Below are 18,399 nucleotides of genomic sequence, written 5' to 3' on the forward strand. Positions count from 1 at the left end.
TGTCCTTATTAAGCTGCCTTCTCAGCCACTTTTCCACAGGAAGATCAAAAAGTTGTTCAAGAAGGAAAAAGAATAAAAGAGCATACCACCCACTCATTGGAGCAAGGTACATGGAGCGTGATGGATCCGTTAAAAAAAGGATTTCTCGTACGATACATCCTGAGCATTGCATTTAAGGGAAAAAGGGATCACTACTCTACGGTTAAAAGATGCCAAACTATGAAACAGCAAAAGCACCCACACATTCAAGGCAATTATTTTGACGGCCTACAATTCCATAAAGAAAAGACACTGTCCATTTTTACATCATAGATGCTAGCTTTTAATTACAAGTATGGCAGAGCTATATGGCAAATGGTGGATGCAGGATGCTTAGCTAGACAGAAAGGAGACGTGTCAGATCATAGATGGGCATGGCAGGGCCAATGAGACTTAGCAAACATGCAAGAAGCTAAGGACAAGGCAGACTGCACATGGTGAGCCACCAATTTTGCACCAGCATGGACTTTTTTCCCTCCATTTTCGCTTGTCTGTTGAAAGTCTGCGTCTCTGCGGTCTTTTCCGTTTATACAGGAATTAATGGCTACTATGAAGACTTATATGCACAAGAAGCAGAAGCAAGATTCGGGTCACGATGACCTAGTGCATGCCTCTTTGGAGGCCCAATTGGTATATGATGTGATGCATGAGGGATTTGAAGATACTCGCAAGGAATGGAAAGACAATGCTCCAGCCTCCCACCATTGGGATAATGATGGAGGTTGATGGTATTGTGGATCCAATGTGTGAATATGCCAAGCATGCATTGATTATTTTCTTTCCAAGCCGTATGCTAGTTGCAGTTGATGTGGGAAATTAGTTGACACGCACTTTAGGTGGTTGTTTTGTACACAAAGTGCATTATGCAAACAAGGGCTTCTTTGAAGTTATTATGGTGCATGAACAGCATAAGCAGATGCTCTTGGAACATTCTCCTCTTTTTTATGGATAGAAAATGGTTTGTGCTCTCCCATGGTCGCCTACCAAGAATTATCAAGCTTTGATCAGACATCATTGTCCGGTGTGGGTGGAAGTAGTGGACTTCCTTCAATGCCTTGCTTCTCTGTTGCAAAAAATTGCAGCTTCTATGGCAAGGCGGTGTGTCCACCACGGCCAAATGGCAACTCTAATAGAATTTGTATTTTGTGGGATACAGACAATCCCACTCCAGAATCCTATGCTGTTACTATCAACAATGTTGCCATGGGAAGTGCTTTCTATAAGCTTAAATGGGGATTACTTGCAGAATCTTGCTATGAATGCAAGAAGTTTGGGCACATGGCTTCGCAATCCCCTCTGGTTTTACACAAAATGCCTCCAGATGCCATGCCTGCTCAAATGCATCCTAAGGATTTTCTTGCCTCTTCTCTGGTTAAAACAAAGCCAAACAAGCCTGCTACTACAGCCTAGGATAAGAAAAAGGCTCCGGTTGTGTCAAATGGAAATCCCTCTTCTTTGATGCCTTCTACTTCTCAATCGAAAGTAAAGGAAAAGACTTTGAAGGAAACTTGGCAAAGTCCAAGGAAATTTGTGACAGCAAGGAGACCTCTCCCTCCTCGTACATGGAATTGTTCTTCGAATGGTCATTCTCCTCAAGAAAATTCAGGAATTTATATTACTTGGGCTGCTGTGACGGCAAGACCTCTCCCTCTTCGTACATGGAATGGTTTATCTTCGAATTGTCATCCTCCTCAAGAAATTTCAGGAGTTTGTATTACTTGGGCTACTGTGACAGCAAGTCGCACCCTCTTCCCTGAAGAGGAAATTATGGGTCTTTTGTCTTTTCCATAGTCACTTGTATCTTCTCAGGGTCGCGGGGACCGGATCCTGAGATTGATACTTCTGGTTCTCAGCTGTACATATTCTGTAAATATGTTGTCACATACAAAATGTTTGACTCTCGATGTACAGGGGTCATGTGATCCCAGGAAATGGAAACTTGTCTTGGGCTATCTCAATCAATTACAGCCTGACATAGTGGCATTGCAAGAACATAACCAGCATATGTATGCTGGTCATTAAAGGCATTTTGATGGGTATGACATTTTATGCTGGTGAGCATTCTTTTCCAGGTGTAGCTTTTCTAGTGAAAAATGAGTTTCAGCCAATTATCTCCCTCAATGATAGCCAAGGCATCTAGATGGCTGATCATACAATGTCTCGTTCAGGGAGAAATTTTTGAATTTGACTCGGTTTATGCACCTCAATCCTCTCACAGTAGAGGTTTAATTTGAGCTGATATGCAAGGCTACCCCTGGAGACAACATGCCTTTATTTGTGAAGATTCTAATAATGCTCCTCAGCATGGTGATAATACTTCTGGCCATACTCATAAGTTGGCTTCCGAATGCCATCATTGGTCGAATCTATTACTTCAGCTCAGTCTTGTTGACCTTTGGAAAGAATCACAACAAATGTTGCCATGCTATACTTTTCAGCATAATGCCCAGTCTTCTTATCCGGCTCGTATAGATCGTCAGTACAAGGTTAATCCTCAGCACTATGGTTGTCTCACTGCTAAATTATGGGTGGATTATGCTTTTATACATTCTTGCCTGGTAATCGGCTTACACAAAGAAGACTACTCATTGTCAATAATAGTTATTTGCTGCATGATGCATAGAAGGCCATGGTGTATGATGCTGTCCACCCCTTGTCACAACAGTCTCGCTTTCGCATTGACTATGCTTGGGAAGCTTTCATTGCTAGAATGCAAGCAGTTACACACAACTATGCATGCACTATCATCCTGCATGGCATGTCATTACTCGGATGCTTCAGCCAGTAACTTCAAGACAGGCTTCAAGATTGGACTACTCTTCCAGTACACTCGTCCATTCGTCCTTTGAAGCTGTCTCATATAACAATCTCATCTTTATATAGAGTTATGTTGTCTCCACCCTGGGCATCAAGGTTAATCAGATTTGGAGTTTGCATTGTCCAGTCAAATGGTGGAGAAAAAGATTGAAACAGGCTTGGCACTCCAAGGTCCCTCTACGACAACATGTCTTTCTATGGCATGTTCTGGTGGGGGTTGTTCCATCTGGACAGCTTTTATCATGCATACATATTGCTCCAGCTATTTGTCGTAAGTCTTTAGCTCCGAGGGAATTTGTATCTCATATTTATGGCACTACCCCGAGACACGGAGCTTCAACCTTCGGCAGAGATTGAGATTAAGATTTCCTCAGGCTTCTTTTCACAAGCTTTTTTGGCTGTTTGGGATCTATCCTCAACGGTCGTAATTTGAGTTCTTCTTTACCTGGGTTTGCTACTGGGCACTTTGCACTCCGTGGAAAGATACAAACCACAGAGTCTTTGGTGATCCAGTTTTTTCTACTTTTGTTTTCTTCCATCGTTCTTTGCAGCAATTGCTCTTCGATTGTCTACAAACTCCCTGCATAGATCATGATGTATATTTGTCCTACACGGAGATTTTCTCTTGATGTAATCTTTCAGCTTACCAATTTTCTGGCATAGCTATCTTATAATATAAGGCATTCAAAGTTTTCACTAAAAGTAAAAATAAAAATGTGTGTGTGTGTGTGTGTGTGTGTGAGTGTTGTGTGAGCGATGGCGACCTCAGTCCCTCCCTCACCTGTCCCTGTACCTTGCCCGCAGCCTATTGCTGCTCCTACTCCTGCGCTTGCATCCGTACCCCATTTGTCAGCCCCTGTACATCTTCCGTCAGCACTTGCCCCTTCCTTTGCCCCTACGCAGGCCGTACCTGCTGTACGGTCATCCGTACAAGCTCCCCCCTCCGTACAGGTTCCTTTACCCGTTATTTTTCCTTCTTCTATACCTGCTCCCATGTCCATATAGCCAGATTCCATACCAAATTCGTCTTCCCCTCTGTCTCTGCAGCCTTTTGCTCTTCTCACGCAGGGTCTTGTACAATCTTTTCCTGATGTCTCTTCCTCCCCTCTTCCTGCTGCTCCGATAGATGGCTCTTTCGTTTTCTCTGCTTCCGCCTCCCCTTTCTCAGAGTTCCTTCGCACTCTAAGTCTTTGACTGCAGGAGAGTGTGCTAAGTTATCACCTCGGTATTGTGGGCCGTGGTTAATTCTGAAAAGAATAGACAAGGTTGTTATAAGTTGGAATTGCCACAAGGGTGTAGGGTGCATCCCGTGTTTCATGTTTCTCGTTTAAAGATGTTTTTACACCCTGGTGACTCACTGATTGAGGGTATTGTTTTATTTCTGGAGATAGAGGATAATGCTAGACGCAAACCAACAAGAATCCTGGACCGAGGAATAATGCAAGTACGCAATCAGAAGACACCCACGGTGTTGGTTGCATGGCATGGTTTACCTTTATCGGAGGCTACCTGGGAGTCCGTATATCAGATGCCGAGAGCATTCCAGAATTTCATCATCGAGGACGCTGATGCTTGAAGAGGGAAGGAATGTTATGCTCTAGCCGAGATAGCATGACCTCGGAAAGATCAGTGGGCATTTTCCCTTAGAGGACCAACTTCTGTAATATTTTATGTGCGTAAATTAAATGGTCAAGGGAAGTAACTGCCAAGGTCCTAGGTAAGGGTGTATTGGCATCGACTAGGTGGTTCTGAGTGCTCAGGCCTAGGTGCACCTAAATGTGTAAGAATGCCAAGGGGCAAATGTTTTAATTGTGCCCCAAGAGAGAGGTAAATGGTGTACCAAGCTAAAGGTCTAAAATGATGACATGTGGCAGGAGGGAACCATCTAGGGATTTGTGGGCTTGTGGATAGGCATGAAGAAAATAAATTATGTATCTTGTGTGCATGCAATCTACAAGAGAGGCTGGGAGGATATTCGGGATGCCATCGCCTGTAATTGTACCCGAGAATCGACGCTAAGAAATCAGAGATTAGAATTTGAGCGTTTCAGATCTCTCCTTGATTATGCAAGCTCTTTCCACATATGGCTTAGCTGCTGGTTTTCATTTGAATTTTCAGAAATCTAAGCTATTGCCATTGCATGCTAAAGACTGGCATAGTCTTTTGTGGCCTCGGGAAATTGTCCCACCTTCCCAATTGATTCGACATCTTGGCTATCCTCTAGGTTGGGGTCGCACTCGTTCTCAACAAACTGATTGGGTGCTCACAAAGCTGAGGACAAAACTTGAATATTGGAAGCTGGCAACTTCGCCATTACATGTTCGTTTGCGGATAACACAACCCATTTTGATAGCATACATACAATTCTATCTGCCCCTCACCATATTTACTAAGGCAGGTCTGGTTTCCTTTATGTCAGGTATCATGGAGATTTTTTGGCGTTCAAAAAATGGCAAGAAAAGTCTCAGACTACTCTGTATGCATCGTCTCTATTCTCCAAAGATGCACAGGGGTTTGAACATACTCAATATTCAAACGCATATACTTGCTCACAGGGGAAAAATGATGTTGTAGTTTATGCAACGGGATCAGCAGCCTTGGGCTTTCATGATCCGCTCTCTCTTGTTGCATATTGATACTTCTGCTTTGGGCATTGGCAGCCTATACGGTGGGATTTTCTACTTGGCTCCATTCAAGGAAAGATCAGAGGCTGCCCTTTTGTCTCTCGTTTGCTTCTTGATTGGAAGCATATTTTATCCCACTTGGAATGGAATGGCAGGGATTCTTTGTTGGGAAATTCCTTGAGGGCTGAGAATATTTATTGGTCCAAAGTATTCCACCCTCCTTTGGCTATACAAGAACCCATGCGTTCTTATTTTATATCTTTCAAAGGTATTGCTTCTGTAGCGATGTACTTCAGGTTGATGGCACTCTTTTATCTTTTTCTGCAGCACATAGAGACAAAAAGCCAAAGAACTCACCTAATGTGGAACAAACCCCCAATTGAGACAAAAAATACAGTTGAAGCAAGAAAACACCACCCCAATGCGAAAAGCATCATGCAAACTGGATAATGCTAAGCCCAACCTTACAGGACAAGGAAAGACAGCTGGGAGGAAAAACATGGGTAAAAGCATGACAAACAAAGACAACAAACTACCATGCATACTCTCCTATCTTGAACCTAAACAGATTGCTCTCGAAACTGCTGCTAGCACTTTTCAAAGCCGTGCTAGGGAGAGATCGATGCTGCAACCCCCACCACTAAATCTTGATCATAGGTAGCTATCTTGCACTTGGCTGACCAATCTCAAACTGGCATCTAGGTCCATCCCCCTTACAAGGTGGCCCTCCCAAGCAGTTACACATGGACATGAAAGCACTTGGCTGACCAATCTCAAACTGGCATCTAGGTCCATCCCCCTTACAAGATGGCCCTCCCAAGCAGTTACACAAATAAAGTGCTCGTGACTTGTATAGACCTAACTGTCTTATTTATGAATTTATTGCCAAAAACGCCTAGACCATATCCTCATGAACCACATCTCAGTTCTAGATTTCCAACTCTAAATAATGCTTAGCTTTTTCTAGGATATAGCAAGCTTTACCTCAAAATTATGTCCATGCCTTATGCATTGAAAAGGAAATTAGTTCCAAATAATTATAGTTTTATTTTTAAAGAGCTACACTTTCATCTCACAATCATATCTGAATAAGCAAAATAACATGTAGCTTATCCATGCAATTTCATGCTTTTTATAATTGTTGATGCATACCTGAATGGCCTTTAAGGTCCATGTCAAGGTCAGGCATACCTTTTTTTCTCCAAACAACTCTTGATGCACAACAATGTGACAAAAATATCTAGAAGGACTCAGAAATATTGTACCAATAATAGACTATGACTTAATCCATTTTGGCTGGATTTGCCTTTGCTAAAAACATCTCCAGAAATTAAGAAGTGATACAAGGAGACTATGTTATTGGCATGTAGAAAGACTCGAATAGATTTACATTAATAATGCTGTATAAAGGCATTCAAGACAAAATTAAACATGACTCTTACAAATTGTGTTTCAAATTGTGTTAATTAGATATTGTGTTGCACCTTCTCAAAAAATACAGCTGTCCCCAAAAATACTTATGTCTGCAAGGATCACAGACATCTATGATAGAAAAGGGATAAGCAGGGACACAAATTATCACAGGTGAATTTTAACAAAATCTAAAATTGCAGTGACAGTCTGTAGTTATTATTGTTTGTTTCATCAACAGAACATACCCATGAATGTAGGAGATTTGCTGTGCTTTTTGCCTGGAACAGGATAATGTGAAATTGGCATTGCACTAGTTTCATAGGAGCTTTTCCCATTTTTTACCTTTCTCTTTACATAATGATTGCATTCCTGCCGCAAAATTGAATAAATATTACATCACAGTATTCTGTATAAAGAGTACATTGACCAAATTCTGACTGAGCAGCTTTCTTCAGATTACACCGGGCAACAGACTGACCTGTTCAACACTGTAGTTAATAATTCTTGTGAATTCCTCCTGCCAAAGCTGAAGCCCATGAACATGCACATAATCCTGTCCACATGCCAACAATTACCATGTTGACTGTATCAATGCCAATTTATTCCTAGAGAACATGTGCCACTGCAATGGAGGATTAAGTAACACCCCATTGCTTTTTAATACTGCAATATATCAGCTCTCCAAAAAACACACTTTGATTTACGATGTTTAGTGTGACAATCTCGTCCTAGTCAACATTTGTCACTGCAAGGGAGAATTAACTAACCCCCCATTGCCCTGTAAAACTGCAATATATCAGCTCCCAAATAAAGGGAGGAAGAGCTGCAGTCTTGGTCTTATATCAAGAAACATCATATGAAAAGATCTAATTTATCTCTACCCATGTATGTACATATGAGGGAACATAACAAAATTCAAACAAGAAATGGAGAGCCAAAACAGGCCCATCTCTATCCCCTGCAGTGTCCAAGAAAAATAAGGAGGCAGTGCATCACACCACTACATACTGCACTCCAAAAAAATAGAAAATGATTACACAGCCACCACGCCCCAAGCAATATTACTACTCCCTCTTCAGCTGCCGGGGCATCCTTGTAAACATGTGGCACATAAACTGTAATCCAACCATGGCATAATCTATCTATCCTACGTCCAAGTTCCATCTACAACATACTTGTAAAGAGTCAAGCTCCATCTTTAAAACTGTAATATATAGGCTCCCAAAGAAAGGGTGGAAGAGCTACTGTCTTGTCTTATATTAGACACATCATGTGAAGAGATCTAATTCATCTCTACCCATGTATTTATCTCTACCTACATATGAGGAATTTGCCTCTCTCTATCCCCTGCAGTGTCCGATAAAAACTAAGGAGGCAGTGCATCACACCACTACATACTGCACTCCATGAAGTAGAAGACGATTACACAGCCACGCCCCAAGCAATATCACTACTCCAGCAAAATACCCATCAAGGAAGTTACTGACCTCCCATCATAAACTCCCACAGGTCACCCACAGATGTCAAACTGTGATGCTAGCATCTTAGTTTGCCCATCATCTTCAGGTGGGAGGGAAAGCTTTGAGGTAGTGAGATTGCTTTGTGATCTCGACCAAGTGACAAAATTAAGCAAAAAGATTAGATGAAAGTTAAGGTTGTGAGTTCCATATAGTTTGAAATTTAAAAAGGTTGGGGTTTATTCGCTTTGTGTTCATCATGCACACCCCGCATGAACTAAGAGCTAGTGCTGAGCGGCTTTTTGATAAGGAACTTAGAGCTACGGCTGAGCGGGCTTTCTAGGGGGCAAGCCGCAGCCTGAAACCATTGGAAAGTAAACTCATACATGAGTTTCTTGAGCTTATTGATGACACGTATGGTATTCGCTACAATGAATTCTAAAAGTCTGAGATCAAACCTGAGTCTCTAGGGAAAAAAGTTTACAGCCATCTGTGACCTGCCATACCCATTGTGCATCTAGCTCTCCAAACATGCCAGGCCATAAAATCTCACAGTAAGTATCCAACAATACATGTGCAAGTCTATACTGAGAAGAAGGGATGGTCTGAAGTCTGCAGCCCAAGAGGATACCTAACTCTCATAAAAAACATGAGGCGCAGTAAGAGAAAGCCAAGCCACGGAACCCCAAGTAATGAAGATAGGCAAGGAGGAAAACCTGCATAGTATATCTGCAACCCTAGTCCACATGATCCTGGATTGTTTGCACTCCCAAAGGCCACTAATGCTGCATAGACTCATCAGCTGAGGATCACCGAGGACAAAGGGGTCAGCTCTGAAAATGCCCCTCCGAATTCACTACAATCCCTCCCTGGATAGAAAGTCAGCAAAAAAGAGTGACTTTCCTATTCGTGAAGGAACTTCAGAGTCTCCTCGAAAAATCTCTCTAAATCTCCAAGGAATCTGAAAACCTCTGGAGGGCCTCCAACCCCTAGTGGCATTTTGAAACCTCCTAGCATTAGTCGTCAAAAAAAAGAAAGCAATCCCCTTTGGCTTGGTGCGATTGTCTACTATAATCCACACCCGTAGCCCGGATGCCATTGAAGAAATTTTATAGGGACACCGCAAAAAGCAAATCCTCCAAGTACCAAGAGGGAAATCTTCCAAATGAGGATCTACATACCAGCTAGAAGAAATAGCATTGTTCCACAAAGCCGACTAGCTCCAAGTGTGCATAGAAGACAACTGACTAACATGCCCTTAGACTGCACACTGAAGAGGCCCACAAGAGGCCTATGACCTAAAGAGAAACTCCTGTGCCTGAAAAGAACCCATTCCATCTGATACTTCTATGATGTCCCCCATCTATAGAAGCCCCACTCTAGAGGCATAGCTACATCTATCTGAGCAATCCTCCTACCATTCTCTAAGTTGACTAATTGGCTGAAATCTGTGATCTTCAAGAAGATCCTTGAAAACCTTCCAAGAACCAAGAGAAGAAGCAAGACCTCTCTCCCATCTGGACCGCTGCGTATATCTCGAGGCACCAACAGGCCTGCCACTCTCATCTTGGGGGAAAGACCCTCTATATCAATCTCATCTTGCAATCTATAAAGAAAACATGAAACTCCGCCAAGCTTTGACAATAGCAGCCATACGAGATGAGGGAGGCATCCTCTAATGTTTGCAGAAGAAACAATCCAATGTCTGCAAAAGAAACAAACCGCTGAGTGCTGTTCATCCAATCATTGCATGAAGAAGCACTGCAAGACTTAGTTCATTGAAGAAAAAAAATCCTTCCAAGGCTCCTGACCGAGCATAGTCCCCTTGACCCACAAGCTTCCAGAGCAAAGCTTCGCACTGCAAATTAAAATTACTAATCTTTAGCCCTCCCTCTTGGGTTGGAAGAATCAAGGTCTCCCAACCCACACTGGCTCGTGTCTGAGGGCCCATCAAGTCCACTCGAATGAACGTTTCTAATAGGCCTCTTAAGCTGAGGGATGCAGCAGATTGGAACCAACATGAGCAAACAGAACCTAGCTATGGGCTCATTTATAAGAAAAGACACCCCTCAAATCCATGAGTTGGAAAAACCGAAATGCAGCAGTGTACCCTCCAAAAAGGCACAATCTACTCTATCAGAAGCTTTCTTAAAGTTTAATAGTAGAATAGCAAGGTCCTAGCCACTTTGCTTGCCAAATTTGAGGCCTCCCAAAAGATAAGATATTATGAAAGATGCAGTGCACCCATGCACAAAGCTAGGATGTGTTCGTGAATCAAGACAAAAGTAAAGGCTGCAAACAACGATCGAGTGTCTTTGCTAATATTTTATATGCAATGCCCAAAGTGTGATCGTCCTCCGCTAATTTGTCAAATTCCTGCAACCCCCCTTAGGGTTCACATCATTTGAACTTGGACACCTACCCTTGTAAAGGGCCAGGAAAGAACTCATGAATTCTATGTTGGTGAAAGATGCATCAAGAGATCATATTTCGCCAACACTAGAAGTATTGGACCCTCAAACAGGCACTACTTCTGTCCATCATGCCCGAAGCTGCAGTAAGGAGGGAAGTGTTAAAATCCAAAGAAATATGCATGATGATATCTAGGTCTGATTCCAAGACCTTGTCAGAGTCAATTAATTTTGAAGTCTAGGACTAAGAGAAGAGAAATAGTGATGATTGAATCTTCCTCCCATCTGAATCCAAAAAGACTCTTGTGAATGATATGAACACTCAGCTCTACTTTCCATGAGAATCTATGTGAGGATTGAGCCCTTGCTGCTGCAGCAAGGCACTCAATGTAGGCTCACGGAAGCAAAAGGATGCACAAGAGTGGAGCAAGAAGTGGAAGCCATCACATCAACTAGAATAATGAAAATGAAAGTACAAAGTACTATAAAAGAGAACCCTAGGACCTAGTGTCCTAGTGGTACCACTAGTACTAGGTGTCATAAGACACTAAAAGTACTAGGTGACCTATGTGCCAATAACTAAAGCTACATGGCACATACCAGGGCCCAGAGGGCATCAATACGACCAAGAGAAGATGCCCTACAAACCCCCCTCCATGGTATGGGCTGAAGTATTTTGGAAATGTCTCAGAATACCTGGTATTTTCTGGTCATGGTGGCACATGTTCATCCAAAAGGATATAGCCACCTATGAATGTACAAGATATGCCAGATCATGTAACAAAGAGAACCAAGTGTAAAGAATGTCAAAAGACTTCGAACTTGGGACGAGGAAGTGCCTTTGTAAACATATTGGCTATGTTGTCCTCTGTGGGAAGGTAGGACAACTCTATGTCTCCTGCTGATACCGCTCTCGACATAATGATAATGAACTTCAGTGTACTTGGTAAGCGCATGAAACACTGGATTACGCGCAATGGCCAAAGCACTCTGGTTGTCAGTGTAGACCATAGTGGAGGATGTCTAGCGAATACCAAGATCTGTAAGTAACTGTCGAAGCCAGACAAACTCTACTGTAGCGGTGAAGGCTTCCCTGTACTCAACCTCACAGCTAGATGTGGCAATTGTTGGTTGCTTCTTGCTGAGCCAAGAGATACATGAACTACCAAGCAAAAAACGATTGCCGGTATGTGACACTCTGATGTCGGAACAACCTGCCCAGTCACTATCCGTGTAAGCATGCATGGTAAGTGAACCCTCATCACCATAGAAGAGGGCTAAATCCCGAGTGCCTCTGAGATATCTGAAGACTCTTCACTGCCTGCCAATGCTGTGAACTAGGCCTGTGCATGAACCTGCTAAGCTCGGATATTGCATACTGTAAGTCAGGTCTGGTGTGGAATAAGTAAATGAGACATCCAACAGCCTGTTGGTAAAGAGTGATATCACACGGTGAGCTTCTATCATGAGCTGAAAATTTGAAGCTAGGGTCCACTGGAGTAGAGATTGGCTTGCAATCCTCAAACTAAAAACGATCAAGGAGCTGTCCAATATACTTGGACTGTGACATCATGATACCCCCCTCAACATGAGCAAACTGAATGCCCAAATAATAGTGCAATTGTCCCATGTCTGACACTTCAAAAGCTTGCTGCAAATCAGCCTTGAAAGCTGCAATATGCTGAGTATCAGGGCCTATGATCAGCATGTCATCCACATATAAAATCAGCACTAAAAAATCAGATCCACTCCCACGGATATAAAGAGTGGGCTCTGTGCGGCTATTCTGAAAACCAAGGGACAGTAAGTGTGCATAAATTTTAGCATACCATGCCCGGGGTGCCTACTTCAAACCATAAAGGGAGGGTGCCTACTTCAAACCATAAAGGGCTTTTCTCAGCCGGCAAACCTTGTTTTCAGAGCCAGCAACCTCAAAGCCAGGAGGTTGTGTCACATAAACTTCTTCTTGCAGATCCCCATGAAGCAAGGCAGTCTTGATGTCAAGCTGGTGCACTTGCCAATGGTGATGGTCTGCAATGGCAATGGCACATCTAATAATAGTAATCCTGGAAGTGGGAGCAAAGGTCTCCTCAAAGTCAATGCCTTGTTGTTGGGAGCATATACCCAGCAATATCTTGTGAAGTCATCAATTAGAGTCACAAAATATTTGTACCCCCCAATGGCATTTGTCCTCATTGGGCCACAGACATCACTATGCACAAGCTGCGATTTCCTTTGTGAGAATTTTGGACAATTCTTTTGAAAAGGAAACCGATGCATCTTACCCAAAAGACAACCCTCACACACATGTTTGGAATCTGTGTGAAGTTGAGGTACATCATTTGCCATGCCCTATGAATGTAACTTGGCAAGAGCTCTATAATTGAGATGACCCATTCTCTCATGCCAAAGATGAGTTTCAGCAAGCTGTGAATCTGAAATACCAAATGCTCCTCTCCCCGTACAGCTACTCCTCTGCCCGTGAGCTGCTGCCCCCCCCCCTCTCCTCTCTCAGCCAGCCCCCTCTCCCTCTCCCTCACCCTCGCTGCCCCCCCTCTCCCTCCCCTTGCTGCTCCTCCTCTCCCTCTCTCCTCGCCAGCCCCCTCTCCCTCCTCCCTCACCCTCCCACTCCCCTTCCTCCTCCCCGCCCTCCCTCCCCGCCAGCCCCCCACCCCCCTCCTCCACCCCCGCCCCCTCCCTCCTTCTCCCCCGCCCACCCTCTCCCCCCCTACCTGCCTACCCGCCTTTCCTCTCCCCCCTGCCAGCCCCCTCGCCCACTCTCCCACCCGCCCCCTCCCCCGCATCCCGCCACCTCCTTTCCTCTCCCCCGCCCACTCTCTCCCTCCCCACCAGCCCCCTCCCCCTCCCCGCCAGCCCCCTCCCTTCCTAACCCGCAGCTCCCTTTTGCCTCCCCCCGCCTCCTCTCCCCCGTCCCCCTCCTCCCTCCCCCCCGCTCCCTTCCCCCCCCCTTCTACCCCCCGCCCCCTTCTACCCGTAGCCTACCCCCCGCAACCTTTCCCCGCCCCCTTCTCCCCCCCGCAGCCTACCCTCGCTCTCCTCTTCCCCCCCCGCAGCCTCCCCCCCGCCTCCTCTCCTCCTCTTCCCCTCTCTCCTACCCTCTCATGTTCTCCTTCCTCTAGCGCCCGTGTTCCAAGGCGTCCTTGGCAACAACTTCACGGACGAAGCTTTTTCAATGTTTCAATCAGCCTTTTCACATCCATTGGCGAATGAATCCCCATTCAGCCAATCTTCGTCCACTTCCACCGGCCGTGAGAACCGTCATTTTTTCAGAAGACAAGTTGCAGCAGCTCAAGAAAAATGTGGAACTAGAGGGCTCCACATCACTTTTCGCCCGCATCTTTGGGTCACACCCTTCCAGATCACAGGCTAGAGACTGGATGCTGGCGGCGTTACCAAGAGATCTTGCCCCACACCTCAGGGATGTTTGACTTTTGGGACGTGGATTCATCCAAGTGATTTTCGACTCCCACGAGTCCACAGCCCTTGTTCTCAAAGCTAATCCTCTGGCTTTGGGTTCGAGGAGGGTTTTTCTTTCGCCCTACACCTTGGGCTTTGATCCAGTCGAGGAGGACAGTCATGTCACATCACTGTTCATTAGATTTATTGGTCTTCCTCAAGTCTACCATCGACTTCTTGCTACTATCGGAGCCACATTCGGAGTGGTCACTGAGATCTCCCCCCTTCCTGGCATGCCTTCTTCCTTGGCAGAGGCAGTCGAAGCAAACAGGGTGCCTCGAGTTAGGGTCATTGTCTTTGACCCTAACATCTCAAACGACCACATCATGCTTCAACATCCAAATGGCTCTCTCTTTCGACAAAGAGTCGAGATTGCAGGTAGATAGGACCAGTGCAGGATTTGCAAGACCCTTGGACACTTTGCTAGAGATTACCCAAGGAAGAGAAGAAGACTCAAGAGATCTTCTGGTGCGGTTCCTTCACGTAGTACCCCGACTACACCTCCCCAACGCCCTGTACCACGCACTCCAGGACCAGCAAGAGCAGCAAGGTGCCTTGCTTCGCGCAGCCCAGGACCACTAGGGCCAGCAGGGCGCCCAAAGCCCGCAGCACACCCAGTACCACGACGGAGAGCGATCAGAGCGGCTCCCTTACCTCAGGAGGAGACCTTTGATCCGGTTCAAACAGATGTCATCCAGACTCCAGAGGTAGATGTGGCTGCAGCCCTAGACACTACAGTTCCACATCAAGAGGGGCCTTTAGATGCACCAATACCAGCCCCAGTCACTTTGGTTTCTGATCATGAGGGGGCTACCAATACTTCTTCCCCACAGACTGTTCCTATCACAATCAGGATGACCGAGGGAATGTATGCACAGATAAGGACTCCAGATTCCTCTTCAGCCCAGCCACAGGCCTCCTCAGCCCCCAGCTCCAGTTCTACTGATAGAGGCCTGGCAGGTCCTCCTCCTCCATCTTTCACGAGTGCAGGTCTTCTTCGCACTCCTCGCTTCTCACGAACTCTTTTTCGGCACTAGCAGATTCGACGACTTTCATGGATGAGAAGGAGTTTGTGCCCTCCACCTTAGGGGTGTCCCGGTCATTGGGATTCCTTTCGATAGGGCCTCCCCCTCGGCAAGTGTGGGGATCCTTTTACCTGTTGAGTTTCCTACCCTCAGGAGGAGTGTTTCGGCCAAGGGGAAGCTGGTCTCCTCTACTAGGTCGGGTAACCCTTTCCACCCAGCATCCTCCTGTCGATGAGGATAGTCAGCTGGAACATATAGCGCCTAGGCGGAGTTCCACACCGTCGCCATAGGCAACTGATCGGGAATCAACTTCATCCAAGTGTCACTGGAGATGCTATTGATAACCTTTTTATGTAGGAACACAAGTTGGATGCCACTGATTGCTCTAAGTATGGCAAACTTCTTTCAGGACATACCTTCTAGTCGCCTGCTATGGGCACAAGGGGAGGTACTTGCATTTCGGTCTCTCCTTCTATTCTCCCCTTGGTTGCTGGTCATGGTATTATCTCCCCCTCTAGAGCGAGAGTACACATGCCCATCCATGCACGTATTGACAAATTTTATGTAGACGATTGGGACTTACCCCTTCTTTTTTTATTACTTTTTAGGAGCAGATTGGTGATCACATTACATCAACCCTACAGGGCGTGTGGGACGCTGGTGAGATGCCTGACTCACTTACACATGGTCTCATTCATCTCATCCCAAAGGGGGGTAATAGGAATCTAGTGTCACAATGGAGACCCATTGCTCTATTGGGCACTTTGTACAAGATTCTCGCGAAAAACATCAGTCTACGGGGCTACAGGTCTTTCTTCCATATTCGATTCATGACACACAGACAGGGTTTGTGCATGGCAGAAGTATTTTCGATAACATTTTCTCATTTTGGGAGGCTTCAGAATGGGCCATGCAGAGCCGCCAGAGGTTGGCCATTCTACTCTCGGACTTTGAGAAAGCTTACGACACAGTAGACTTGGATTTTTTAGAGGGTACTCTATCTCGCTTTGGTTTTTCAGATGCATGGATTAGAGGAGTATCCTCTCTCTACATATCAGCCCATAGCCAGGTGCTTATTGGGGGGGGTAAGAGGGGACAGATTTCAGATCTGTAGATCAGTCCGTCACGGATGTCCTCTTGCAACTTGTCTTTTTCTGTTTGTGGCGGAAGCTATGAGTATCTACCTTAGATCTCAAGCTGATATTTATGGGCTGAGGCTTCCTCTCCGCCAGGAAGAAGAGCTCCTAGATAGTGAGTTGGCAGATGACACAGCTGTTTTTTTGGATGCCTCCCCCGGGACACTCACTTCCTTCTGGACAGCCTTGGATTTATTTTGCATGGCTGCAGGTACACACATTAATTGGCATAAATCCAATGGTTTTTGGATTTGCGATGATGACACCCCAGATTGGGGTGATGATATTGGTTTCACTTGGGTACAGAGGGGTGTCTCCGTCAGATATTTGGGCTGCGAGGTCGGGGTGGGCATCTCTCCTTCACAAAATTTTACTCCGGTGTTGGAGAGCATCAGGAGAAAGCTCCTTTTTTGGAGCTCAGTCAAACTTGACTTGGCATCCAGAGTGGTGGTGGTTAACCAAGTTCTTCTAGCCATAGCATGGTTTGTATGCTCTTGTTGGTGCCACTCTAGGAATTGTATCACTCAGCTCAAGAGGCACGTACGAACCTTTTTATGGAGTGGTCTAGATGGCACAACTGATGTTACAGCCAGGGTGGCTTGGGAGACCTTGATTGTTCCTACAAGAGAAGGGGGTTTGAATATCATGGACCCGGATCTACAGTGCGAAGCCTTACTCTGCAAGGTCGTTGTGAGAGGACTTATGCCCAGGCAAGAGCCTTGGAAGAATTTCTTTATCAGATGCATACATTCTCGCATGCCCACTTCAGGAGATGATTGGATACACATTACCAGATGGGTTTTCACCACAATCCACCTCAGATCTCCTTCTTCCTCTCTTATGGTTGATATCCTGAAAGCATGGGCCAGCTTCAGGAACACTCTTCGCAGGACTCCCCCGTCCACCCGTGAAGAGATTGAAAAGCAGCCTATCATGTCGCACGATAGTATTTCGGATGAGCATGGCAGACCACTTGAAGCTTCTCTTTACATGCAGTGGCCTAGAAGGGAGAGGGGCCCTGCATCTACTGTGGGAGCATGGAAAGCCTTTAGGAGGCTTCTTGCAGACCGACAGGCCTAGCTGGTTCATAATCTCAGAGGGAGTGCAGGGAGAGTTCAACAGATTGATGCAGCCTTGCCCTTGGATTGGGTGGACACAGATGACATGCCTATTACTTGTTCCACATGGATGGGGGCATTTTCCAGATTGGGCATTCCTTTGCAGGTGATTGCTTTACGTGACACACATGAGGATGCCCTAGTCTTTGATGTTTCTTGGGGGGGCCAGCTGTCCAAGTCCACAGACGGTATACTGTTGGAGGTACCATTTAAGCCAGTTAGGAAAGTGGGCTTCATGGAACATGGCTCTCTTTCACAATGGTACTTGGATCCTGACCCGCTACTCATTGCCCTGGGCTCATGGAGGCTGTGGCTCTCTGGAGGTGTCCGAATTAAGTTTTTGTAGTGGGACCCTAGGGAATGGGAGTGGATAGATGAAGGGCACCCAGAGAAGGGCATCCCCTTCTTTCGTTACACGATCAGTAATGCCAGGAAATTCCAACTCAGCTGTAGGGGTTGGAGCAGTGTCACCAAAAAACGCGTTTCGGGGCACCGAAACACAAAGAAACGTTTCTAGACAAAACGTTTCCTAGAAACGTCCGAAACAAGCAGTTAGGGCGAAACGTCTGGCTGTCAAAAAATCCGCCGCGACGGGTTTCTTTCTAAATTTGGCCGCCATTTTCGTTTTTTCGCTCCTCTCCTGCGCCGCTCCATTGCTTGCCTTGCTCCTAGTGCCTACCATCTACTCTACCCTCTACTCTACCTTCTACTCTACCCTCTACTCTCCTCTACTCTCTACTCTCTACTCTACCCTCTACTCTAGTCTCTACTCTACCCTCTACTCTAGTCTCTACGGTCTACCCTCTACTTTCCTCTACGGTCTACCCTCTACCCTCTACTCTACCCTACCCTCTACTCTACTCTACTCTACCCTCTACTCTC

The 18,399-nt window shown here is 45.6% G+C and overlaps 1 protein-coding gene across 5 annotated transcripts in view; it reads right to left on the minus strand.

Moving 5' to 3' along the window:
* The window catches only part of LOC147905051 (uncharacterized), a 154,076-nt gene that overhangs the window by 62,784 nt on the left and 72,893 nt on the right, over positions 1 to 18,399 (minus strand). For all 5 annotated transcript variants that reach the window (XM_087389688.1, XM_087389697.1, XM_087389712.1 and 2 more), the window contains 3 exons: positions 7,372 to 7,446; positions 7,139 to 7,262; positions 87 to 159 (listed from right to left, as the gene is read on the minus strand). In XM_087389688.1, coding sequence (XP_087245814.1) covers positions 87 to 159; positions 7,139 to 7,262; positions 7,372 to 7,446 — 272 coding nt within the window. The remainder of the gene's footprint in view (positions 1 to 86; positions 160 to 7,138; positions 7,263 to 7,371; positions 7,447 to 18,399) is intronic.

The sequence above is a fragment of the Dipteris shenzhenensis genome, chromosome 2 (genome assembly GCF_047967505.1).
Source record: "Dipteris shenzhenensis isolate YYH24624 ecotype China chromosome 2, Dip_SZ_1.0, whole genome shotgun sequence".
In the NCBI taxonomy this organism is placed as follows: Eukaryota; Viridiplantae; Streptophyta; class Polypodiopsida; order Gleicheniales; family Dipteridaceae; genus Dipteris; species Dipteris shenzhenensis.